This window comes from Citrus sinensis, chromosome 9 (assembly GCF_022201045.2).
Source record: "Citrus sinensis cultivar Valencia sweet orange chromosome 9, DVS_A1.0, whole genome shotgun sequence".
Taxonomy (NCBI): Eukaryota; Viridiplantae; Streptophyta; class Magnoliopsida; order Sapindales; family Rutaceae; genus Citrus; species Citrus sinensis.
Window position 1 is genome coordinate 1,926,261 of NC_068564.1, and position 21,833 is coordinate 1,948,093.

The window sequence follows — 21,833 nt, forward strand, 5'->3', positions numbered from 1 at the left end:
AGTTAGGTATTGTGTTGACATCTAAGGTGGCTCTTTTGACATACAGTAGAATCTCGATAAATCTATTAGTATAGCTAATATTCATATCTTGATAAATTATTAATTATTAATTTATAAAGATAATATCGCGTCCATAATAGGAATTTTTATGAATATAAAGGTAGTATAATTAAAGAATGTAACAATTCTGTTAAGTTATATGATATGATTCCGATTTTGAGTGACAACCAAATTATTGCAAGTATAATAGGAAATGATAAAGAGGAAGAAGTTGAAGATTAGTTTTACTATAGAGCTCATCTTGTGAAAAGAAGCACTCAAAACAATAGTGATATTGAATAATTTTCTTTTTCTAAAGCAACAATACCACAATAGAATTTCTTTCAACGTTACAAACAAACAATTAGAGATCAAATTCAAGTCGAAATCAATTTCAAGAAAAGGCAAGCAACGCTTAAATTTATTTTAAAAGAACTTCATAGACATATTATATGTATTTAGTCTCAAATTAGTTAACTATTAATTTATGTATTAGTTGTGTCCTATAGAAAAATGATATTTGTTTTTTGAAAATTCATTATATAATAAATTTATTGAACTATTACTTTATCAAGTTAGTCCTAAGTCAGACAAAAAAACTATTATTTAATTGAGATTATCAATTTATTGAGTATTAGTTTAATGAGATTCCGCGGCTGTATTCCAAACTCTTTGTATATAAGAAATACATGTGCTGCTAGGCATTTTTTTTTTAGTTGTTCGAGCTATCTTAAAATAACTAAAAATTCTTATAAAAAAAATTAAAAGTTCAACTCTCCAATGTTCTTCTAAATTAAAATGTAATTTAATTTATACATATAAATTTAGGAAACTTAAAACTTTTCTTCTTCTTCTTCTATTTTTTTCACCTGTCAAAAATCAACACAATTTCTTCAAGAAAAAATTATTAATGACTTGTGATTGAGAAAGAAAAAAAAAAAAAGAAATTCTTTATATTTCGAGGCAACACAGGTTTTAGTTAGCCCGCTGTCGCCGGTGAGGGACAGAAGAATTCAAGAAGTGAGTTGTCAAAATCAAATAAGTTACTGCAAAAGCCGTCTTCAAAAAACAAAAAAGGTGGAAAAAAAACAAAAGACACCGTCCCATGCCAAATTTACTACTCTTTTGTTGCCTTGTTTTGTTTTGTTTATTACACGCAGCACACACTCTGATCGAGCGCCGTTATCAAAGCGGCCCCGATACGAAAAAGCACCATTCCTCGTTGGTGAATCGGAGCCGTTAGATTTATTTCTCTAACTCCCCTCTGATTTTGACGTGCCTACGCTTCATCATATTATTGGCTTATAAACTGCTAATCAAAGATCAAATCAGACTGCTTTGCTTTCTGTCCAAAAGCAGAATCTATTATGCGATGATGATGATCATCATCAGTTGCAGGCAAGGTTTTTGTACTGCTGCAAAAGCCCCTAAATTTTGCCGCGCTTTCATTTCTTTGAAGATAATAAATTATATTGAATGAATCCTATGGTGTGGATCTAACGGTGTAAACAATGCCATCTGCGTTGGGGCATCTCCAACTCGGTATTTGCCTAAAATTGAAATTAAATGTAAATTATTTTGAATTAATATCTATTATTAAAATAAATAAAAATTCGGGCAAGTAGTTTTTAAATAATTTTATTTATTTTACCATCCAAATTTAAATGATGTAACATTTGTTTGAAATTTTATAAAATATTATTAGTAATTTAATAAATGATACATCACAACACATATCATTACTGCATAATCTGAAGTGAAATTTAATAATATTTGGCACTATTCATTACTTCAATATTATAGACCGAAATAAAAAACAATAAATAATTTAAGGTTTTTGTTAATTAATTGGTTATTGGCTGATTCACACACGCTCTCTTCTTAACGTCAAGAGAATGCGTTTGCGTGCACACTCTTGACTCGGCATTCGGAGACACGTGAAAGAGCACCAAAAAAAGGGCCGCAAAAAAATGAAAGAAAGAAGAGAATTTTGGATCAATCTAAATTCAGAGCACCTCAACAAAATTCAAAGATTTCAAAATGACTGCCGCCGCTTGGCGGGTCTTCTCTTCTATACATGATGATTGAATAGTTCACACATACCAGAATCCCATGCCTTTTTCCTCCTTCAAAGCCAAATCATTACTACTATTTTACAAAATTTAAACATTTTTTTTTTCTTCTTTAAATTAGGGATGGCTGAAATTCAAATTGTCTCTCGTGGGATTTCGAATTGGGGATGATTAGTTAAGGAAAGTTAGTCAAAAAATATAATTTTTAAAATTCAACACGTGTTCCAACAGTTGAACCATAAATTGCGCTGATAATCATTTTTTTTTATTTTTTTGTTTTGTTGCCTTAGTAAATTCAGTGTTCTTCGAGCACTTTTTCGGTTTTTAGTATTAGAATTAAAGAGCCATGCATGCATTAAGGGAGAATAGTATTAGTATTTTCGCAATTGAAACGCATTTATTTTCTTGATTCTTCTCTCTCTCTCTCTCTCTCTCTCTCTCTTAATTACAATATGTTTTGCATCGTTGATTATATTGTGTGGTTCAAATTGTGTGACAGCAAAACTTTGATTTATCAGTTGGTGCCATGGCAATTCTACCTTATCCGTATATGTTTTTATGTCCCATTTTGTGGGGTGGAGGGTTGGTTCTAAAAATGAAATCTAGCAACAAAAGAGAAACCTATATTTCTCGATCTACCCTTCATCTCCTTTATAATGCATTGCCCCCTATAGCTAATTATTTTGCACCTTCCTATAATTCTACCAAGTGATGCTCATCCCTCAACCACCTGCTTTGATTGTCAAATGTAGTGCCACTTACCATAAAAACTTTCATTAATTTGACTTTTTAAAGAAAGTTTGTTTTTCATACTAAAGTGTATCCCGATTGTAATAAAGTGCCTCTTAAAAAAGATTAAGGTCCGGTTAGTTTATTAATCATAGTTTTTAGTAAAAAAATATGTGATTACCTTTATTCACAATTTTTAAAGTTATCTTGTAAAAGAAATGGAATAAAATTGTCAGTGACTTTAAAAATAGGACTCTTTTGCCCTAATAGAGAGGTCATCTAAAAGAGTTTTAATTTATTATTATTATTATTATAAGTGACGTGACATTTATCAATTGAGTGATTTACATAAGTTTTAATATTACTTATTACACCGTCCCATCGAATCTTGATATGAACTTATCATAATTAAGATCGAACTTAATCCGCGAGTAACATTTGTTTATCTTAGTAATAATCACTAGCAAGTGTAATAATTTTTGGTGACAAAACTTGGATCAGGCGAAAAGCATAAAAATTGAGATGGATTCTGCGGCTGTATCAATGGAGGAAAGCTCTTGTTTTTTTCTTTAAAGGCCGAAGGCCCATATTGAAGGTTGAAACTTATTTGACGGGTCTTCACTTCAACATGGGCTTCAATCACAGTTAGAACAGAATAATGCTAAACCTGCCCCAACTTATTCCTCATCGATGATTCAACCGTCCAGAATTTTTTTTTTTTTTTTTTATGGTAAGGGCAAAATTATAACATTTTCTGATAAGAGCTTAATGTAAGGGATCCCATCATTTCAGTTCAACTTGAATTCTAATGCTATATGTCACTCATTTATTGGATGATGTCGCACTCAAAATTAGTATTAGATGTTGGGATATCTAGCAATTGTTCTTAACTATTTCATGTGAAGAAAAAAAAAAACAACATCAATTTATCCATTCACCCATAGTAATTAAGCTAATCAGTTTGGATATATATATATATAGTCAGCAAAGATGTTTCTTTTTTTTTTCTTCAAATCCAAAGAATTCTTCTTACTTTATATAAAGGTCATCGATTCAGCATAAAAATGAAATGGTTGAAAGACCTATTTTTCCAATATTTTTCAATAAAATTTCCAATACCAATAAAAGGCTCAAATCTTTTTATCAACATGAGTGTTTTATTTTGAATAGAAAAAAGTCCAATAGTTATTATTAATCATTCATTTTGAAAATATTTATATTCTATGATAAAACATAGTAGTAGAAAAAGTACCGCGCTATATCTAGACTTCAAACTTTAGCTTTAACCATGTTAATGGTCCCACATTATTGGTTTGGTTGATAGAGAATCAAAATAAATTTACCAACAAATCACGAAATGCTATGATTCTTATATATGATTTGAAATTTATTCAGAAGTAATTCCGCTGGGGGGTCTATGTTGATTCGTTATTTAGTCGGGTTTCTTTATCGGGGTTCTTTAGTAGTTTTTTTAGTTCTTTTAAGTATTTTTATGCTTTTCTTTCTTTGATTTAGTATGATATTGTTGGTATGCGCTAATACTACTAATAAATTACTAAATTTCTAATTTTATTATTAGATTATTAATTAGAAATTAGTTTCTAATTTTACAGTTAATTTCATAGCAAAGAAAAAAGACAATAGAAAGGTTGTAGTTTTCTGCTCTTCGATCTTCATTTGGCTCTTCATAAGTAAGATAAGATAAACAAAAATAATCAATGGTTGAATTTTAGATCTTTGTATTTCAAAATTGTGTAAATAGCGGAGGGGCGGATGTAGCCAAGTGGATCAAGGCAGTGGATTGTGAATCCACCATGCAGCGTTGTTATACACCTCATTTTTCTTTTATGCAGATACATTATTAAGCCAGACAATTTAATAGAGTTAGATTTTAATACTATTAGACCGCATTAGATTTTAATGCTCCCACGTCTGAGAATGAATATACATACATATGGCAAAATAGTTGCAACAATTAGCAAGCTCAAGATATGTGCATGTGCATCGAAATATGTATCATCCTTTGAATTTGTACTTTGGAATTCAAGTCACAAATGGTGTATATGTTGCAATTTTATTCCCCTTGGTTATGATGCCTATGTACAATTTTTAATCACTCGTTTGTTTAATTTATCAGCAATAATCGCGTCTTTTTCATGGCAATAATGACAATTTCCCTCAATACATGAGGCTGCAAATGTTATAGTACACTTCTAGTGCCCCACAAAGACAAAAGTTGCTTCATAGGATACTACAATTTGATCTGATCAGCAGTGTTCATGGTCATGTAAAGTGGGAGCGGAGTTTGTGATGTCATCAAGATCAATAAGTTCAGAGAAAAATAAAACAGTTTGTGATTGTGAACAAAATCATTATGTGCCGTGAAAGACTGTTTTTTTTTTTTTTTTTTTGAAAATGCAAACAATTTTTTTCAAGAGACTTCTGATGTGAGCCCTACAACCCTTAATCGATCATGACACGTGTGTAATCGCGCACGTTGTGCACTAGATCAAATCCTCCTACACACACGGATTAAAATTTTTCCTAACAAATCCTAACTAATTGTTTGTTCGATATAGTTTATCTAGTAATAATAAGTTATTTATTTAATGTCATAAGCTCTTTTTAATTTTTTTTTGTTATTTAGTTGTTTTTTAGTAGAGAGAATTTTTAAATATTAAATAAATTATTTTGACTTTACTAGTACAAACTCAAATTCTAAACTTTTGAGAGTAGTGGTTGAATTTTTTTTTAATATTAAAATATTAAAATATCATATACTTATTTAACAATTTTATTTCATTTATTTCATAACATAACTTTAAAAACACTCAACTAAACAATTAATTTTTTTAAAAAAAATCTCTACTTATAAAGGCTCTACAACAAAAACTCTATTTCAAATTTAATTGCTAGGTTAATCATTTTTCGTGTTCCACATAATGCACACATTAATTAACAATATTAATGTTAATTAGTAGCGGTTAATGAAATATACGTTATACTGAATTTGCCCTTCGCCATCACTCTCCCTAGAGATTTAGTTGAGGCCCTAAAGGAGCTCAAGTTCGCTAGTGAACATGGCGAGTTACAATTAAAAAATTAAATTAATTATATATTTTTATTAATTCTATTGATCGACCACTTACTTTTCTTTTATATAATTGAACATAATATTCATGAGGGAGTAAAGGTATTATGGACCCGTCAGAAAGCAAATGAAGCTCTGTGACTGTCACTAGAGAAAATTCAACAAAATCACCCATCTCTAAAGTCTTTCACCTATTGCTTCTCTACGTTGCCTTAATTCTCCACATCTCATCTTCTATTGTTAATGGATAACGTGTTTTTTTTTTTTAAATATGTTTATTAATATTTTAGTAGCATTTCTAATTCTGTTAAAAAGAGGATGTTATTGTTAGAGAATTATTATTATTATTATTATAGCTGAGACTTTTCATTCATTAATTATTATTTATCTTTTTGAATAATACTACATTAATTTATGTATATATTGTGGCTTAATTTAAATTCTAATCTCAAAATGGACTCCTATTTATTTCTTAGATAAAAGGGACATTAGAATAGGAAAAACAAATCAACAGAAATATAAAAAATGTTATTTAAAAAAAAAATATAACATCGCTCCTTGGAAAAAGAAAAAAAATCTCAAAAGTTACTAATCATGCCTTGAGACTTCTTGTACAACTAATTTTTACCAATTATAAGAAGGTTTGTAAGCTAAAACAAGATTTTCTTTGGTTCATCTTCTATATAATTATAACACCGAGCTAAGTTCTCATAAAATGCAAAGTGGAATTTTTGAATTGAGTAATGATACAACCACAAACTATTGTACAAATTTATTTTGTACAAACTGATTTGGCATAATAAGATTGGTTGAATTAAATATCACTTGGCCCACATGATTTGTTTTTATTAATTTATATTTTCATTCAACCAATGAATTAATGCCACGTCAGTTTGTACAAAATAAGTTTGTACAAGAGTTTGTGGCTGTATCATTACTCCTTTGAATTAATACTCGGTATATCTCTAGATTATATCATAAGTGTTTGTATTTACAACCTTAATAGATTTTAAATTATGGGCCCGGTTATGTTGGAATTGTTCTAAAGTAGAATACTTTTTCATAACCACACGATCAAAGGCATAATATATTTTTTACTATTTATTAGTTTAGGTGTGTGGTTATAATTCGTACTCTACTTTACAACAGTTCCAACATAACCGGACCCATAATTAAGTTTGTTTCCACCACGCCACATATGGGCTATCAAATGCCCGTAAAATTATTATTTCTAACGAGAGTAAGAACTTCGAAATAATAACATTTTGATGTTTGAAAAGAAAGTAGTTCAAAGCAGAAGGTGGCTGGGTTTCAAACGAAAATAAATTTTCTGCTCACAGTCCACGTCTAGTTGTAGTTTGGAGAAAAGAGCGATCTTTTGGGATAAAATGTGGGGTCTGAATAGCTTCAATCCATTACAATCCAACCTTCAAGAGAAGCAGTACAAGCCCTCCCTAACATTTGACAGTTTCAGCCTTATCACTGCTTGCTTTTTGTTTAATAATTGAGTGGATCTCTTAAAACATAATAACATCCCCGTTTGAGCTATTATTAATTTTTATAAAATACTTTCAGTTTAATTTATAAAAATACAAACTCATAATAGTCACCTATATTCAAATTAATCATCTTTCCAATTAAATTTATTCTAACACACATACCTTTTATGTTTTTATTTGTAAAATGCATGCAAATTCTAAAATCTTAATTACATTTTTTTTTAATATATAGTTTCTATGTTCATAATCTAAACTCTTATAATTTTCTTAAAAACATATTTTTTTAATATAAATATAAATTATGAAATGGGGTGGGTGAAAAAAATTTATTAAAATTTAAAAGAATATGTTATTCTAAGTGTTTTAATTGAACTCCCGTTCAAAATAAGAAATGAATTAATTTATGTTTCATTATTTAAATAATTTCAATTAAGAAAGGGTTTTATGGGAGATCTCGAGGGTGTCAAAAACTCAAAAGGCCTAGTTTCAACTTTTAATATTTACCCAAGATACTACTGCACCGCGGTAACGAATAACAACATGGATCTCATCGCTCACCAGCCCAAAGGGAAAGCCCATGAACCAAAAGCAAAGAGGTCCAATGCTGTTCAGTCATCTCCCTCGTTGAGGAAACCTCTAAAATAAGTTAAAAATGCCTTGTCAATGAAGAAAACGTAGCGAAGCTGGATTTTTCCATGAGCACTGCGAACTAGAGCTGGCAAAACAGGTTGTCGGGTCGTGTCAGGTTCGTATTGTGTTAAATTTAGATTGACCTAAACCCAATTTATTTAATAATCGTGTCAAAATATTAAGACTCAAATCTGATACGGAAAATAAACGAATTATTCAATAACCTGTTTGATATTTATATATTTAATAAATATTACACACACACACACACCCACATATACACCCCCCAAAAAAACGAGTAATCGAATCATGTTAAATTTTGTCCGCTCTACTGTGAACCAATGGATGTTGGGCTACATCATTTGTAGAGCTATTATCATTTGTAGTTCAAAATGCTAACTATCCCCAAATATGTATTATGTAGTCATACTAATTTAAAAATTAAAAGAAAAATCCGCAAATAAAATGTGTAATTTTGGTACATAGACATGATACGTGGACGAGTTTTGCTCATTCAACTTACCAAACTCAAAAAGACAACAATTGTAAGTTTTTCTTGAAGAAACGGGCCTTTTTAATTATACTTGACTTGATAGCTAAGAGTTGATAGGCAAGTAGGTGAGGACCAGAATTTCAAAATTTGCCACACAAGTAGGTTTTGAGAAGATTTATCACACTGTGCTTTTTACTTTAGGTTCTATTTTAGAGTTAAATTTATGGTTGATTATTTGGTATTCATATCCTAAAGTTTTGAGTATTGTTAAATAATTAAATTTTAGTAATCTTCTGTCCATTTAATTAATGATATCTAAACCGTGGCGTAGAATATTATTAAAATAACGTAGCTGGATCTTAAATTTATCTATTTTTAATAAAATATATCTCATAATTCTATGAAATATAGTTTACAAGTTTGCACACACAAGAGGCAAGATAGATCTACCACACACCTAGAAGATCAAATAAATAATAAAGTTTATAAATTTTAATTCAATAGAATTGAGTAAAATATGAAATTAATAAAATGCCATGCAGGAGGAGAGACATTTAATGTATGCAAGCAGAGCAATCAATCAAATAACAAGAAAGCGAAACCAACTGCATTCATACGTAGAGAAAAAGAAGAGTGCAAAACAAAACTAAACAAACAACCCCCTCAGCCGAAGACCAAGTCATCAGGGCAAAAATATATCTTATCTGCTGTATATCGGTGTAAATCAACAGCACATCAGTACCCTACACGTGTAACATCATCGCCGGAAGAAGAATGGAGGAGCCACTGCTGAACGGCGGTGCAGTCATTGGATGTCCTACTGCTGCTGACTATGAGCCTGTGAAGAACTTCAAGGAAGCCAAATCAGTGTTTTGGACTGAGACAGTGAAGATGTGGAAGATTGCTACCCCTATTGTGTTTAACATTTTGTGTAATTATGGCACCAATTCTTTCACTAATATTTTTGTTGGCCATATTGGTGAAATTGAGCTCTCTTCTGTTACCATTTCTCTTTCTGTTATTGGCACCTTCTCTTTTGGGTTCATGGTTAGTTCACTTCTCACTTTTCTTATATATATTGGGTTTTTTTTTTTTGTTAAAAACTTACATACTATTGTTCTGACGTAGCACTTTTCATTCAGCTTTTGCTTTTAGGTCAAGCGATGACTTGATGTGACACGCTTTTTAAGTTCTGTTTTGAATCTTTAATCAGTGTATTGCACCACAGTGATTAAGGGAGCTATTGGGTGTGACTGTTGTGTTTCAATTTAATTTTGAAAGCATAACAATGTTTGATATATAATTCTGCTTTATAAATTTTGTATATGAATGCAAGTATCCTTTTTTCTGTATTGGTTTACTTCAAAATTGACCGCAATGGGATTTCCCCCCCTTTTTTTTGTCAAATATGAAATTGCTGTTATTCCTAGCTAAAATTTTTACTAATTTTGTTTTGCAAAAATTGTATTGTAGCTTGGAATGGGGAGTGCTTTGGAAACACTCTGTGGTCAAGCTTTTGGAGCAGGGCAAGTTCATATGCTTGGTGTATACATGCAACGATCCTGGTTGATTTTGTCGGTAACGTGTGTCTGTCTCTTGCCCATTTACTGCTTTGCATCTCCAATCCTAAAGCTTCTCGGGCAAGAAGAACAGATAGCCGATCTTGCTGGACAATTCACAATCCTAACAATCCCCCAATTATTTTCTCTTGCCATCAATTTTCCTACTCAAAAGTTCCTTCAAGCTCAAAGCAAAGTCAGCGCATTTGCTTGGATTGGATTTGTGGCTCTAGTAGTACACATTGTAATGCTTTATGTCTTCATTTATGTGTTCGATTGGGGCATGACTGGTGCAGCTATTGCATATGATATTTCATCCTGGATAATAGCAATTGGACAGGTTATATATGTGATAGGTTGGTGCAAGGAGACTTGGCACGGTTTGTCCAGGGCAGCATTCATTGAGATTTGGGCCTTTGTTAGGCTTTCCCTTGCCTCAGCTGTGATGCTTTGCCTGGAAATTTGGTATATGATGAGTATCATTATTCTCACTGGCCACCTTGATAATGCAATAGTTGCAGTTGGTTCACTTTCTGTATGGTGAGTTCATGATAACTTGTACATGTCCTGTTATTGGGACTTCACAATTCTGATGTACTCTAAATTTGGACTTGGCATTTTAATTATTTCTTCGATTGTTATGTTTCAGCATGAACTTGAATGGTTGGGAAGCTATGCTGTTCATTGGCATTAATGCTGCAATAAGGTAAACAATAGGTTAAGTCATTCTGCTCTATTTAGAGTGCAAATTGAATTATGCATGGTATATATTGTAATCAAAGGAACTGTTGATTAAAAAATAAATGAGGAATTTTGGCACGACGATGAGATTCTAATTGTCTTCTATAGTAACGATAATGCTTTTGGAGGTTCTGTTGCAGTTTGCTTATAACATGAGGAGTTTCTCATGCTATGCATGTTGTGTTGCTGTTATTTTTGAGTTTTTGACACTGCATTTCTCCATGTTAAATGCATTACTTTTCAATCACTTGGGACATATTTTAATCTGTTTCACATTTCCAGCGTGCGCGTCTCCAATGAGCTTGGATTAGGTCATCCAAGAGCAGCCAAATACTCTGTCTATGTGACAGTATTTCAGTCGCTTCTCATCGGAGTCCTTTTTATGGTTATTATCTTAATAACCAAGGACTATTTTGCCATTATTTTCACCAGCAGTGCAGAACTGCAACAAGCTGTGGCTAAGCTAGCATTCCTTCTTGGGATCACCATGGTCCTTAACAGTGTCCAGCCAGTAATCTCAGGTCTCAATTCAAACTTTTCAACAAAACTAGCCGCCTTCTTATTCTGCTCATTCCCTGGTTGATAACTTTTTCACATCGTTATCATAGGTGTTGCTATTGGTGGTGGTTGGCAAGCGATGGTGGCTTATATCAACATCGGTTCTTATTACATTTTTGGTCTCCCTCTTGGTTACCTCCTTGGTTACACAGCAAATCTGGGAGTGACGGTATACTTACATACATTATGACTCAATTTTTGAAGATGCAATCTGTTTGGCTGTGGTTCTTTTGTTAATAATTTTTGTTATTATAGGGAGTTTGGTCAGGCATGATTTGCGGGACTGCATTGCAAACATTGTTGCTGCTGATTGTACTTTATAGAACAAACTGGACCAAGGAGGTAACTAAACCCTCTTAGCTAGGCAAATTACTTAATGATTGAGTCACTCAATATAAACAAAGTACCTTCATTTTGTAAGCCTCATAACTTTTCAGTCTTAATAAATTATACTAGACAAGCATGAGCCAGTTTAAATGACAATGTGGCTGGTTTCACAGAGATCTATTGTATGTTGGGTAAGAATGATGAAACAAGATGGGAAAAAAAAGGACGAAAAAATGTGCTAGTAAAACTTTTTGATTTATTTCTCTGTTTAACAGTTACTTAAGACTGAATTAAAGTTATATCATTAAGTGTCAATTTCGAATGCAGGTGGAACAAACAACAGAGCGAATGCGGAAGTGGGGTGGGCAAATCATTAGTAATGAGAAGATTGTTGATGGAGTATGAAGTTTCTCCACCAAAAGAGCGCCGAATCTTCTTAGTCTCTGTGTGAATGTCTGTTTATTTAGACTTGTTTAATTTTTTAAATATATATACTTATTTATCTATTTTCAGTGTTTACTAATGCTATGCACCGGAAACTCTTTCAATTTTCTTGGAGACTCAATTTTGAGATGAAGTTTTTAGCACTTCAACCAAATGGGCTAAAATTTTCAAATGAAGCTAATTTATTGTATATTTCATCACAATGATAAATTTTTCGGTGTCAAAGACTTGAAGAAGCTTATTTGAAGTGATTTTCACTGATTGCGGCTCCATGTTTAGCTGTAAAACTGGAGATGTTATAATTTATATGAAAGAAATCTCCCTTTCGGTGAAAGATTTTGGAATTTAGAATAACAAACTTATTTTCCTCTTAATCATGCTTCTAACTCTCAGGGTACCTTTTATATTCGTTATTGATCTCTTCTATTCTCTCTCTATTGGCAACTTCACAGCAAAATTTGGTCAAAATTTAAATTGCTTTTAATTGAAAAAAAAAATTGATACTACTCAAACTTCTATCTTACATGCATGTAAGATAGGGATTGCCCTCAAACAAATGTTAATGTTAAAAGTATATGATGATTGCATCATTCCATGCATGTAGAGAGATGTACCTAACTGCTTAAGAAAGCACAACAAACATAAGTGAATGAGTAGCGTATACTCCAAGACAACCAAAGTACAAATCCCTCAGGCAAAGCAACACTAAAATCTTTCTGCTATATTCAACAAATCAAACTCTAGTAATTTGATCGCGACCGTACGCGAGTGCAACAACAGAAAATGGAGGAGCCAGCGCTGAACGGTGCTCTCCCTTATGAGGACTATCCGCCGGTAAAGAACTTGAAGCAAGCAAGGTCAGTGCTCTGGACTGAGACAGTGAAGATGTGGAAGATTGCAGGTCCAGTTGTGTTTAACTTATTATGTCTGTATGGAACCAACTCGTTTACTAATATATTTGTTGGGCATATTGGTGAAATTGAACTTTCTTCTGCTGCCATTTCTCTCTCTGTCATCGGCACCTTCTCTTTTGGCCTCTTGGTTAGTTCACTCATCTTTCCATCTCCTAAAAATGGAATATTTCATTTGCTATGTTATGTTATGTTATGTTTTTTTTTATTCTGTTCTGTTGCGTTGTGCAAAATTAGCTTGGCATGGGAAGCGCTCTGGAGACGCTTTGCGGTCAAGCTTTTGGAGCAGGGCATGTTCACATGCTTGGTGTTTATATGCAACGGTCTTGGTTAATCTTATGGGTAACCTGTATCTTTCTCTTGCCCATTTACCTCTTCTCTGCTCCAATCCTAAAGCTCCTGGGCCAAGACGATGAGATAGCCAAACTTGCTGGAAAATTCACTATCCTGACCATTCCTCAGTTATTTTCACTTGCCATCAGTTTCCCTACCCAAAAATTCCTTCAAGCACAAAGCAAAGTTAGCGCTTTTGCGTTGATTGGGTTTGTGGCTTTAATCCTTCATATTGTGCTGCTTTATGTCTTCATTTATGCGTTTGGTTGGGGCATGGCTGGCGCAGCTATTGCATACGATATTTCATCCTGGATAATATCAATTGCACAGGTCATATATGTGATCGGTTGGTGCAAAGACGGGTGGCATGGGTTGACATGGGCGGCTTTCACTGATATTTGGGCCTTTGTTAGGCTTTCGCTTGCTTCAGCTGTGATGCTTTGTCTGGAAATTTGGTATATGACGAGTATTATTATTCTCACTGGCCACCTTGACAATGCCATAATTGCAGTTGGTTCACTTTCAATTTGGTTAGTTCACGATAACTTACTTGTCTCACATCACAAATTAACCTTATACACTGTACTTTCTGCGTATTTGTTCCTATTGTTGACTTCTGGATTTCACTCAATATGTCGTTTTTCGATTGAATGTATCAGTATGAACTTGAATGGATGGGTAATTATGTTGTTCGTCGGAATAAATGCTGCAATAAGGTAAACATTAGGCAATCTTTAAGTGCCATTATTCTTCAATCGTTTTAAGCTGGTTTCAATCTCTTGCACATTTTTCAGTGTCCGAGTCTCCAATGAGCTTGGAATGGGACGTCCAAGAGCAGCAAAATACTCGGTCTATGTGACAGTATTTCAGTCCCTCCTCATCGGTCTCCTCTTCATGATTATCATCTTGCTAACCAAGGACTATTTCGCCATTATTTTCACCAGCAGCAAGGAACTGCAACGGGCTGTATCTAAAATAGCATTCCTACTTGGCATCACCATGGTCCTTAACAGTGTCCAGCCCGTATTATCAGGTGCCAATTCAAATGGCTTCTTTAGTCTGCTCTTTCACTTTCGATAACATTTTCGTGTTGTCCCTGTATGTAGGTGTCGCTATTGGCGGCGGTTGGCAAGCATTGGTGGCTTATATCAACATAGGCTCTTATTATATTTTTGGTCTCCCTCTTGGTTACCTCCTTGGTTACAGAGCAAAACTCGGAGTAACGGTATGCATACATACATTACTTTATGACTCAAATGTTTGGAACGTAGCCATGCAATTAATCTATGTGCTGCAATTATGTGTTGAAGTAATTTTCCTTGTTCTTGGTCAAGGGACTTTGGTCAGGCATGATATGCGGAACTGCATTACAAACATTGCTGCTGTTGATAGTGCTTTATAGAACCAATTGGAGTAGAGAGGTAAATAAACTCTCCTAAGCAAATTAATTACTGTGACAAAAATCTTACCGAAATTTCAAATGCAGGTGGAACAAGCAACAGAGCGAATGCAGAAATGGGGTGGGCAAACATCCACGATTCCCTCGTGATATGAGTTTCTCTAAGAGAAAATTCACGTGGTTGATTGATGATTAATAAATAGAAATGTAAAAAGAATTTAAATTTTAAAAAATTATATATTAACACTTATAAAATCGTGAGACAAGATTTTAAAGTCTAAAATAACTTAGATCAAAAGAGAATTCTAATTTGTGGGGGAAATCATTAGTGTAAACTTTCTCAGTAAAAAAAAAAAAACCATTGAAGTTGATTGTACTTTTAAGATTTAATTTTTACTTATGTTTAGTGTTTTCTGATGATGTGTTCCGGAAAACTATTTAATTTTTTTCAATATCTCAAATGTGAGCAAATAGACAAATACTAATATCGCGTCTTCGTATATTAATATAATCATGCTACATAAAAGCTCATAAATATAACAAAGGTGATAGTTGAGCTAACTAACAGCTATTATCAATAATTTTGTCCATTTAATCCGACAATATAAAATAGATAAAAGAAAGAAAAAAAAGAAAGAAGCATTTTCATTGTCTAAAAGCACTTTATCATGTGAAAATAGTTATAAAGTACCAATAGAAACTAACAAATTCCTTAGCAACAAGCAAGAATCCAAGATAAATCAAAGGCTGACCACATAAATCCCCAATTTTGTTGAAATTATTGGATGTTCAATGATATTAAAAGAAGAACTAGAACTTTTTCCTTGAACCTGCAGCATGAGAACAAGTAATCATCCTTCCCCCTTTTAAGAATTTCTGGTAGTGGGCCATCAATCTTTACGCCGTCTTTTCTTGTTTGCGTTCATCACCTCTTTGCCTTTTACAGAGGGCAGATCTTTCATATTAGATGCCAATGAAAAACTATTTAAATTGCTAACAGCACCTGATGGATTTGAAGATCCAGTGTTCTTGAAGAAGGGGATCTCAAACATTGCTTCATCAGTCTCTCCATACGGACTAGGAATATCTACCCCAGGAGGGCCACATGCTTCTAATGCTAGCAGGAATTCTGTAGGCAGTCTTGGATTGTAGGATTCCTTCGGCAGAATAAAAGGATATGGAGCATCCAGTTGACCACAGTTCCCAAAAGATCCAGGCCCTAGTGGTTTGTTTACCACAGATGTGAAGGTTGGGGCATTGGCTGAAGGTGAAGTTACCTTCTCTTTCCCTTTGTAGGAAGCTCTAGGAAGATCCCCACTAGTACTAAATGATGGAATCGGTTGAGGCTTCTCGCTCACATCTTGTACATGCTTTCCAGATTTATCCTGGTTGAATGTCAGTGGAGCATGAAGTAATGCCTGCTGGGGCTGCGACTCAATTGAGGCTGGAGTGCCTCCTCTCTGTCGAGTGAAAGCACAAAATCTAGTCAATTACTCAAATATTCTCAGTAAGTCGTAAAAAATTTGCCGACCTCAACCTCATAAAGTGCAAAATCATGCATGTCAATTACCTTCAGTGGGTCCTCATTAAAACTGTGATGCTGCGGGCTATTGTTGCTCAAAGGTGTCTCCATGTATAGTTGCCATTGCAGTGACTGCACGCATATACAACTGCCAGCGTCAGAAAATCAAAATAAATACATGTGGGCGCATACACACAATGCATTTATGCATGACAGAACCTCTAGTTGATCCTTAGTGAGTCTGAGATGCTGCTGTGGCAGTTGAGAATGATGACTCCCAGGAGGCTTCATGTTGCTTCGCAGGTTTTGCAATTGCTTGACAAGCATACACCAAACAATGTCAGAAACTAAAGAAAACAAACAGTACTTGGATATGCATACGCACAATCATTCTATATGAGCAATCGGAACCTTTAGTTGAGGGTCAACGAATCCGGGATACTGCACAGGCTTACAAGAATGTTGGCTCCCTGATGGATCCTTGTTAGTATGCCCAGTGAATCCAGGATACTGCACTGGCATATGAGAATGTTGGTTCCCTGGTGGGAACTTGTTAGTTTGCCCAATGAATCCAGGATACTGCACTGACATATGAGAATGTTGGCTCCCTCGTGGATCCTTGTCAGTATGCCTAATGAATCCAGGATACTGCACTGGCATATGGGAACGTTGGCTCCCTTGTGGATCCTTGTTGGTTTGCCCAATGAATCTAGAATACTGCACTGGCGTTTGAGAATGTTGGCTACCTTGTGGATCCTTGTTAGTTTGCCCAATGAATCTGGGATACTGCACTGGCATATGAGAATGTTGACTCCCTGATAGATCCTTGTTAGTTTGCTGCTTTTCCAGTGACTGCACAAGCATCCAACAAATGGAATGAAAGATTCAGATGAAAAAAATGTTCAACACATGCTAACAATATGCAGAATTTTCATTGTGTTTTCATATTCTAATATTAGAATATCTCAGCTTCTATATCCGTGCAGTGAAAGATTAGATTTTTCTTAGCCAAGAAATGTGGAAACATGATGAGAATGGCAGCATCAGCAAGTCCCCAACAGATCAGTAATGCAAATCATGGATATTTTTCAAAAGAATTAGTAGTTCAACATATGGTTTGCAAAATACATAGATAAATCTTATTGTATTAATAATGTGCTCTATGCCACAAATGCATTTTATTCTTCCGGTACATATTCTATCTCTTTTTTTTTTTTTTTCCTCCGTTGACACTTCTGAATAAAATGTGCTTTATAATTCTTCCCTGGTTTCATAGAAAACATCAATACTTTTAAACAGATTTCACTTACGAAAAGGGGGAGGAAAAAAAAAGGCTTCACATTTTTCTTAACACCATGTACTATTACTGAATAACCATAGCGGTTCATTCAACAAATCCAACTTCCAAAATTTCCAGCAAATTGATATTTTCAAGCAACTTGTTCTGCTTAGACAATGATACATGAAATTATTTAATAACTTCATACTCTTAAAAACTACAAAAATAAAACCAAGGTGAACATCGCAAAGCTAAAAGTTCCATGAATACCACAATATTATAACCAACCTGCTGATATGCCAAATTGCAATCAACACCTTGTTGTAATGGTGATGGTGAACCAGTAACAGATAAGAAAGCGGGAGATGCATATGAAAAAGGCAGAGGCTTGACGGCTGCTGGAACCTGGCCATAATTGGCAGAGAAAATTTCCTGTTCATTTGTCAAAGTTTTTAGATCTGAGAAAAGATTAGCAATAATTCTCAATACTCTTAAGAAATTTTTTAAAAATAAAAACCGTTCCAAAATTTTTTGTTCCCCTTTATGGTCTGTCTGGGTTAATCACCAACAGCCTGAACAAAAGGAAATCCATATGCAAGAACAATTTATCAAGAGTTTTCCAGTCAAAGATAAAAGAACTCTTCTGATGGTCTTTTTCTTATACTTGCCCTAATTTAACATATCACATCAACAAAAGCACATCCATAGATGAATGCAACCTGTAAATCAATCATCCAGAGCTCTAACATGCAGGCAGCGGCTTGAAAAGTCATCAACTTATCAAATATGCTAACAGTAATCATTGTGAAACATACAAAAATGATTTATCAAATGAAATGGCTACATATTTATTTTCCGATTCTGTATGAAATAATTTGAATTATTAAGGAAATAGGAACTTATATATTTCATATCTGACCTCATTGACTTGAGAATTCCTCATCTCAATCAATTTCACAACTTTAAAAGTTTGGATTATCTGACGACTTCCCCAAAGCTCCAACTACTCTAAAATGAGATGCAATGCAAGAAGCATCCAGTTATTATTTACCCCACTGTGTGCTTACCATTTGCCTAAGTTTCTATCCTTCTCTGTACATATGTAAGGCTATATACAATGACATGTTTAGTTAGAAACATGATGATTTCCTTGCGTCATGTTTATATATTTTGCTCACTGATTGGATGTTATGTATGTTAACCAATCTGTTTTCGCGTTGTCAAACCGCATTTTTCGGTGTTTGCCAATAAGATTAGATTATCCATACATCAATCTGGGTTGGGCAAAATAAATACTAGATTTGTATCCAAGGTAAAAAGGAAATTACTAAACTTTCACTGGGGCTTAAATGTGCAGACTTGATAGTCTACGCCGTTACGCTAAGGGACATATATGCACTATCTTAAGTGAGCCTTGTCAAACTAAGCCTATTAAATTCGAGATCATGCATATGAGCTGAAGCCATATAAACTAGACAAGTACCTTCTACACTTCAGCTAAGTGCTATACCTATGAAGTTGGTTACAAAAATTTGAGTCTAGGAAAAGTAACCTGCTCGACAATGGAACTCCCAAAATGTCGCACTAGCCAATTTAATAGTTAAGATTCCCGTAGATTCTCCTCGTTTCATTTCTTAAACAAATAAATTTATACCCTTGTAAATAACTTTCTTTCATTCTTTTTCAAATTTATTTAAGCATAGCCTGACTGATAATTAAATCCCCTTCCCACCCATGTGAGCAGAGTTTGAACCCCAAACCACTTGTATCAACTCACGAGATTTTACCAAGTAGTACCCACTTGTAAACAACTTCTTGTTTTGGAATGTATGAACAATTTCAAGAGCATTCTAATAATTGACCCAGCTGTTACTAGCTCCAAAAAAATTTATAAAAGTTGCTAATGGAGATTCATCTATTAAGTATGAAAATCCATTTCTTCCTTGATTCCTTATTTAAGTCTAATGAAACTCCACAACCATTCGTAACTTGAATTAAAAAGCAGAATATTACAACAAACCGAAATCAACAGTTCAGTTAAATCATAAAAATAACAGCAAATGAATAAAAAACATACCTAAGTGAGCAAACAAGTTGAAGTGTCAAGCCCTCTTCAGATTTTGCAACAGAAACGGCTCCCTACATAATTACATATATATATATATATATGGAATTACACCAAAAAGAAAAGCTGTCGGACAATTAAAGAAAACCCACTAAATAAATTTCATAAACGAAAATGGGTATCCCTAAAATCAATAAATAAAAGAATATACATAGAATTTTCGCGGGCTAAAAGGAGAACAAGGAGAAGCGAGTTTGAGAATCAGGAGGTGGAGGGAATTTATTTGTATTGGGAGGATTTGTCAATGTATTTTACAATTCTGTCTTAATTGATCTCAAAAAATACAAAAAAATACCCCTGGAAAATGGCTAAAATAAAAATACTTTGCTTTCTTTGGCTTTATTGAAAAATTTATTAAAATGGCGCAAAATTCGGAGATTTTGGACAATTATACCTTCCAAGGCCCAACATTTTTAACATAACCAACTCGGTTTTAATTATCATCACACTTGCAAATTAAAGAATTAAAGAAATAGAATTAGGAAGCTCGTTGTTGCTGTAATAAAGCTCTCACTATTGAATTAGGAAACCTAAAATCGTTCGGAAATATGTATAATTTCCTAATTCAGTTATGATAACTTCAGTTCTCTCTCTATATATAGCTAATAAGTATGCCTACCTTTTACACTATCTATGCAAAAATTTCGTACAACATTTTCTCTCCTTTAATTTTCGTACGCAAAAACCCTAGGCCTGTCTTCTTCTTAATTAGTATCAAGTCAACAAGCCTCAAGAGCTAATTTGATATTCATCAACAATATAATGGGGATGCCGCAAAAACCCATTGGTGTCATTTCTCAGCCACAAAAGAAAGAGCCCGTTAAGAATCAACCAGAAAGCAATCACAATCTCGATAATGGGTCTAACAATATTTCTTCATCATCAGTAGTTGATGGTCATGATCATGATGATGGTGGTTTCTCCTCGGCCGGTTCAAGAATATTAATGTCGGTAATGAGTAGAAGTACTCCCAGTCAAGAACCAATATCCCGTTGCTCCAAATTCAATAAGAAGCGGAAGCATGTGCAACAAGTTCATCAAGAAAGCAGTAAGAAAAGAACAAGAAAGCGAGATCACAGCATTGTTATTATTAATAATGATAACAGTAACGAGATTTCAACAAAACTGAGTTTGCGTGATGAAACTTGGCCTACCAAAGAAGACACCACTCAAGCTTACATTCCTGCAGAGGACATGATGAGAAATCAAATGCTGGCGTACAACATTGGGCTAATGAAATATTATAGGCCCGGAGAGGAGGAACACGATTCTCGAATTGGGGTCTCAACAAAACTGGACCTCTTCACGTACCCATGGAGCATCACCAAGATACTAACTCGTAGTGACCTGGGGCATTTGTCGAGGCTGTTAGTGCAAACACGTTTGGCCGAGAGATATGTGATGCCGTTTCTCGACGAGGCTAGTCGTAGTGAAGTAATTGGGAATCCGGAAGGTCTTAGGGTCAGCGTGTGGGATTGTGATACGAATTCAATGCACCGTTTGGTGTTCAAGAAATGGGCAACTTCTAACAGCTATGTGCTTATAAATCACTGGACTGCAGACTTTGTGCGCAGACGAGAGTTGGCTGCTGGTGACGAAATTGGGATGTGCTGGGATTCTTTCTATTCCAGATTCAACTTCTCCGTTCTTAAGCGTGCCCCAGCCCCCACAATTATTGTTCAAGACCACGTTGACGTTGCTGCTTCATGATCATGATAATGAATACATCACCATGAACTCAATGTTGTCCGATACTTGTAGGACTAGGACTAGGAGTGTGTGTCTGTGTATATATAAAGACTAATGAGTTTAGTTAAATGTTTAATTTCATGCATTTTTCATATGTTCCGAAGTGTTATATTATTTTATGTGAGTGTATGAATGCTGACTTCGATTAACTTTTCTGGACTGGTTGCCGATTGAGAAGAAATAATATCAAAATTACGATCAACTTGTCAATTGTGAGAGGACAAGTCAACCTTCGTGAAATTTATTTAGAGTTCATTGATGTCAACTCAGAAGTAAAGTTGAATTATTGAAATTGATCTCCATGTGCCTTGTTTAATTTGACATTTCCCTAGA

The 21,833-nt window shown here is 34.0% G+C and overlaps 4 protein-coding genes across 7 annotated transcripts; 3 read left to right on the forward strand and 1 right to left on the reverse strand.

The window, feature by feature from the left end:
- The first annotated feature begins 9,079 nt into the window (after window positions 1-9,079).
- LOC102611434 (protein DETOXIFICATION 35-like) lies at window positions 9,080-12,244 on the forward strand. Its single transcript, XM_006490598.4, has 7 exons — window positions 9,080-9,600; window positions 10,027-10,652; window positions 10,762-10,818; window positions 11,136-11,374; window positions 11,462-11,580; window positions 11,667-11,753; window positions 12,066-12,244. Exons 1-7 carry the CDS (start codon window positions 9,328-9,330, stop codon window positions 12,141-12,143), a joined length of 1,479 nt encoding a protein of 492 aa, XP_006490661.1. The 5' UTR covers window positions 9,080-9,327; the 3' UTR covers window positions 12,144-12,244.
- Window positions 12,245-12,719: 475 nt separating this feature from the next.
- Window positions 12,720-17,607, forward strand: LOC102623117 (protein DETOXIFICATION 35-like). 4 transcript variants are annotated; one of them, XR_008051509.1, is made up of 8 exons: window positions 12,722-13,223; window positions 13,331-13,956; window positions 14,086-14,142; window positions 14,221-14,459; window positions 14,533-14,651; window positions 14,761-14,847; window positions 14,913-16,092; window positions 16,204-17,607. XR_008051509.1 is itself a non-coding variant. In XM_006490632.4 (7 exons), exons 1-7 carry the CDS (start codon window positions 12,966-12,968, stop codon window positions 14,973-14,975), a joined length of 1,449 nt encoding a protein of 482 aa, XP_006490695.1. In that variant the 5' UTR covers window positions 12,722-12,965; the 3' UTR covers window positions 14,976-17,607. The 4 variants fall into 4 exon arrangements, 2 of the variants coding, with proteins under 2 accessions (XP_052289026.1, XP_006490695.1); XR_003067121.2 differs by lacking the exon at window positions 16,204-17,607 and having other exon boundaries at window positions 12,720-13,223; window positions 14,774-14,847; window positions 14,913-14,960; XM_006490632.4 differs by having other exon boundaries at window positions 14,913-17,607.
- On the reverse strand, window positions 15,716-18,429 carry LOC102611735 (uncharacterized). The gene is made up of 7 exons (XM_015534045.3): window positions 18,313-18,429; window positions 18,196-18,198; window positions 17,915-18,058; window positions 16,759-17,199; window positions 16,567-16,662; window positions 16,396-16,479; window positions 15,716-16,285 (listed from the first exon to the last, which is right to left on the reverse strand). Exons 1-7 carry the CDS (start codon window positions 18,427-18,429, stop codon window positions 15,716-15,718), a joined length of 1,455 nt encoding a protein of 484 aa, XP_015389531.2.
- Window positions 18,430-20,019: 1,590 nt separating this feature from the next.
- LOC127899628 (B3 domain-containing protein At2g33720-like) lies at window positions 20,020-21,541 on the forward strand. The gene has a single exon (XM_052433067.1). It carries the CDS (start codon window positions 20,514-20,516, stop codon window positions 21,459-21,461), a length of 948 nt encoding a protein of 315 aa, XP_052289027.1. The 5' UTR covers window positions 20,020-20,513; the 3' UTR covers window positions 21,462-21,541.
- Window positions 21,542-21,833: the final 292 nt, after the last annotated feature.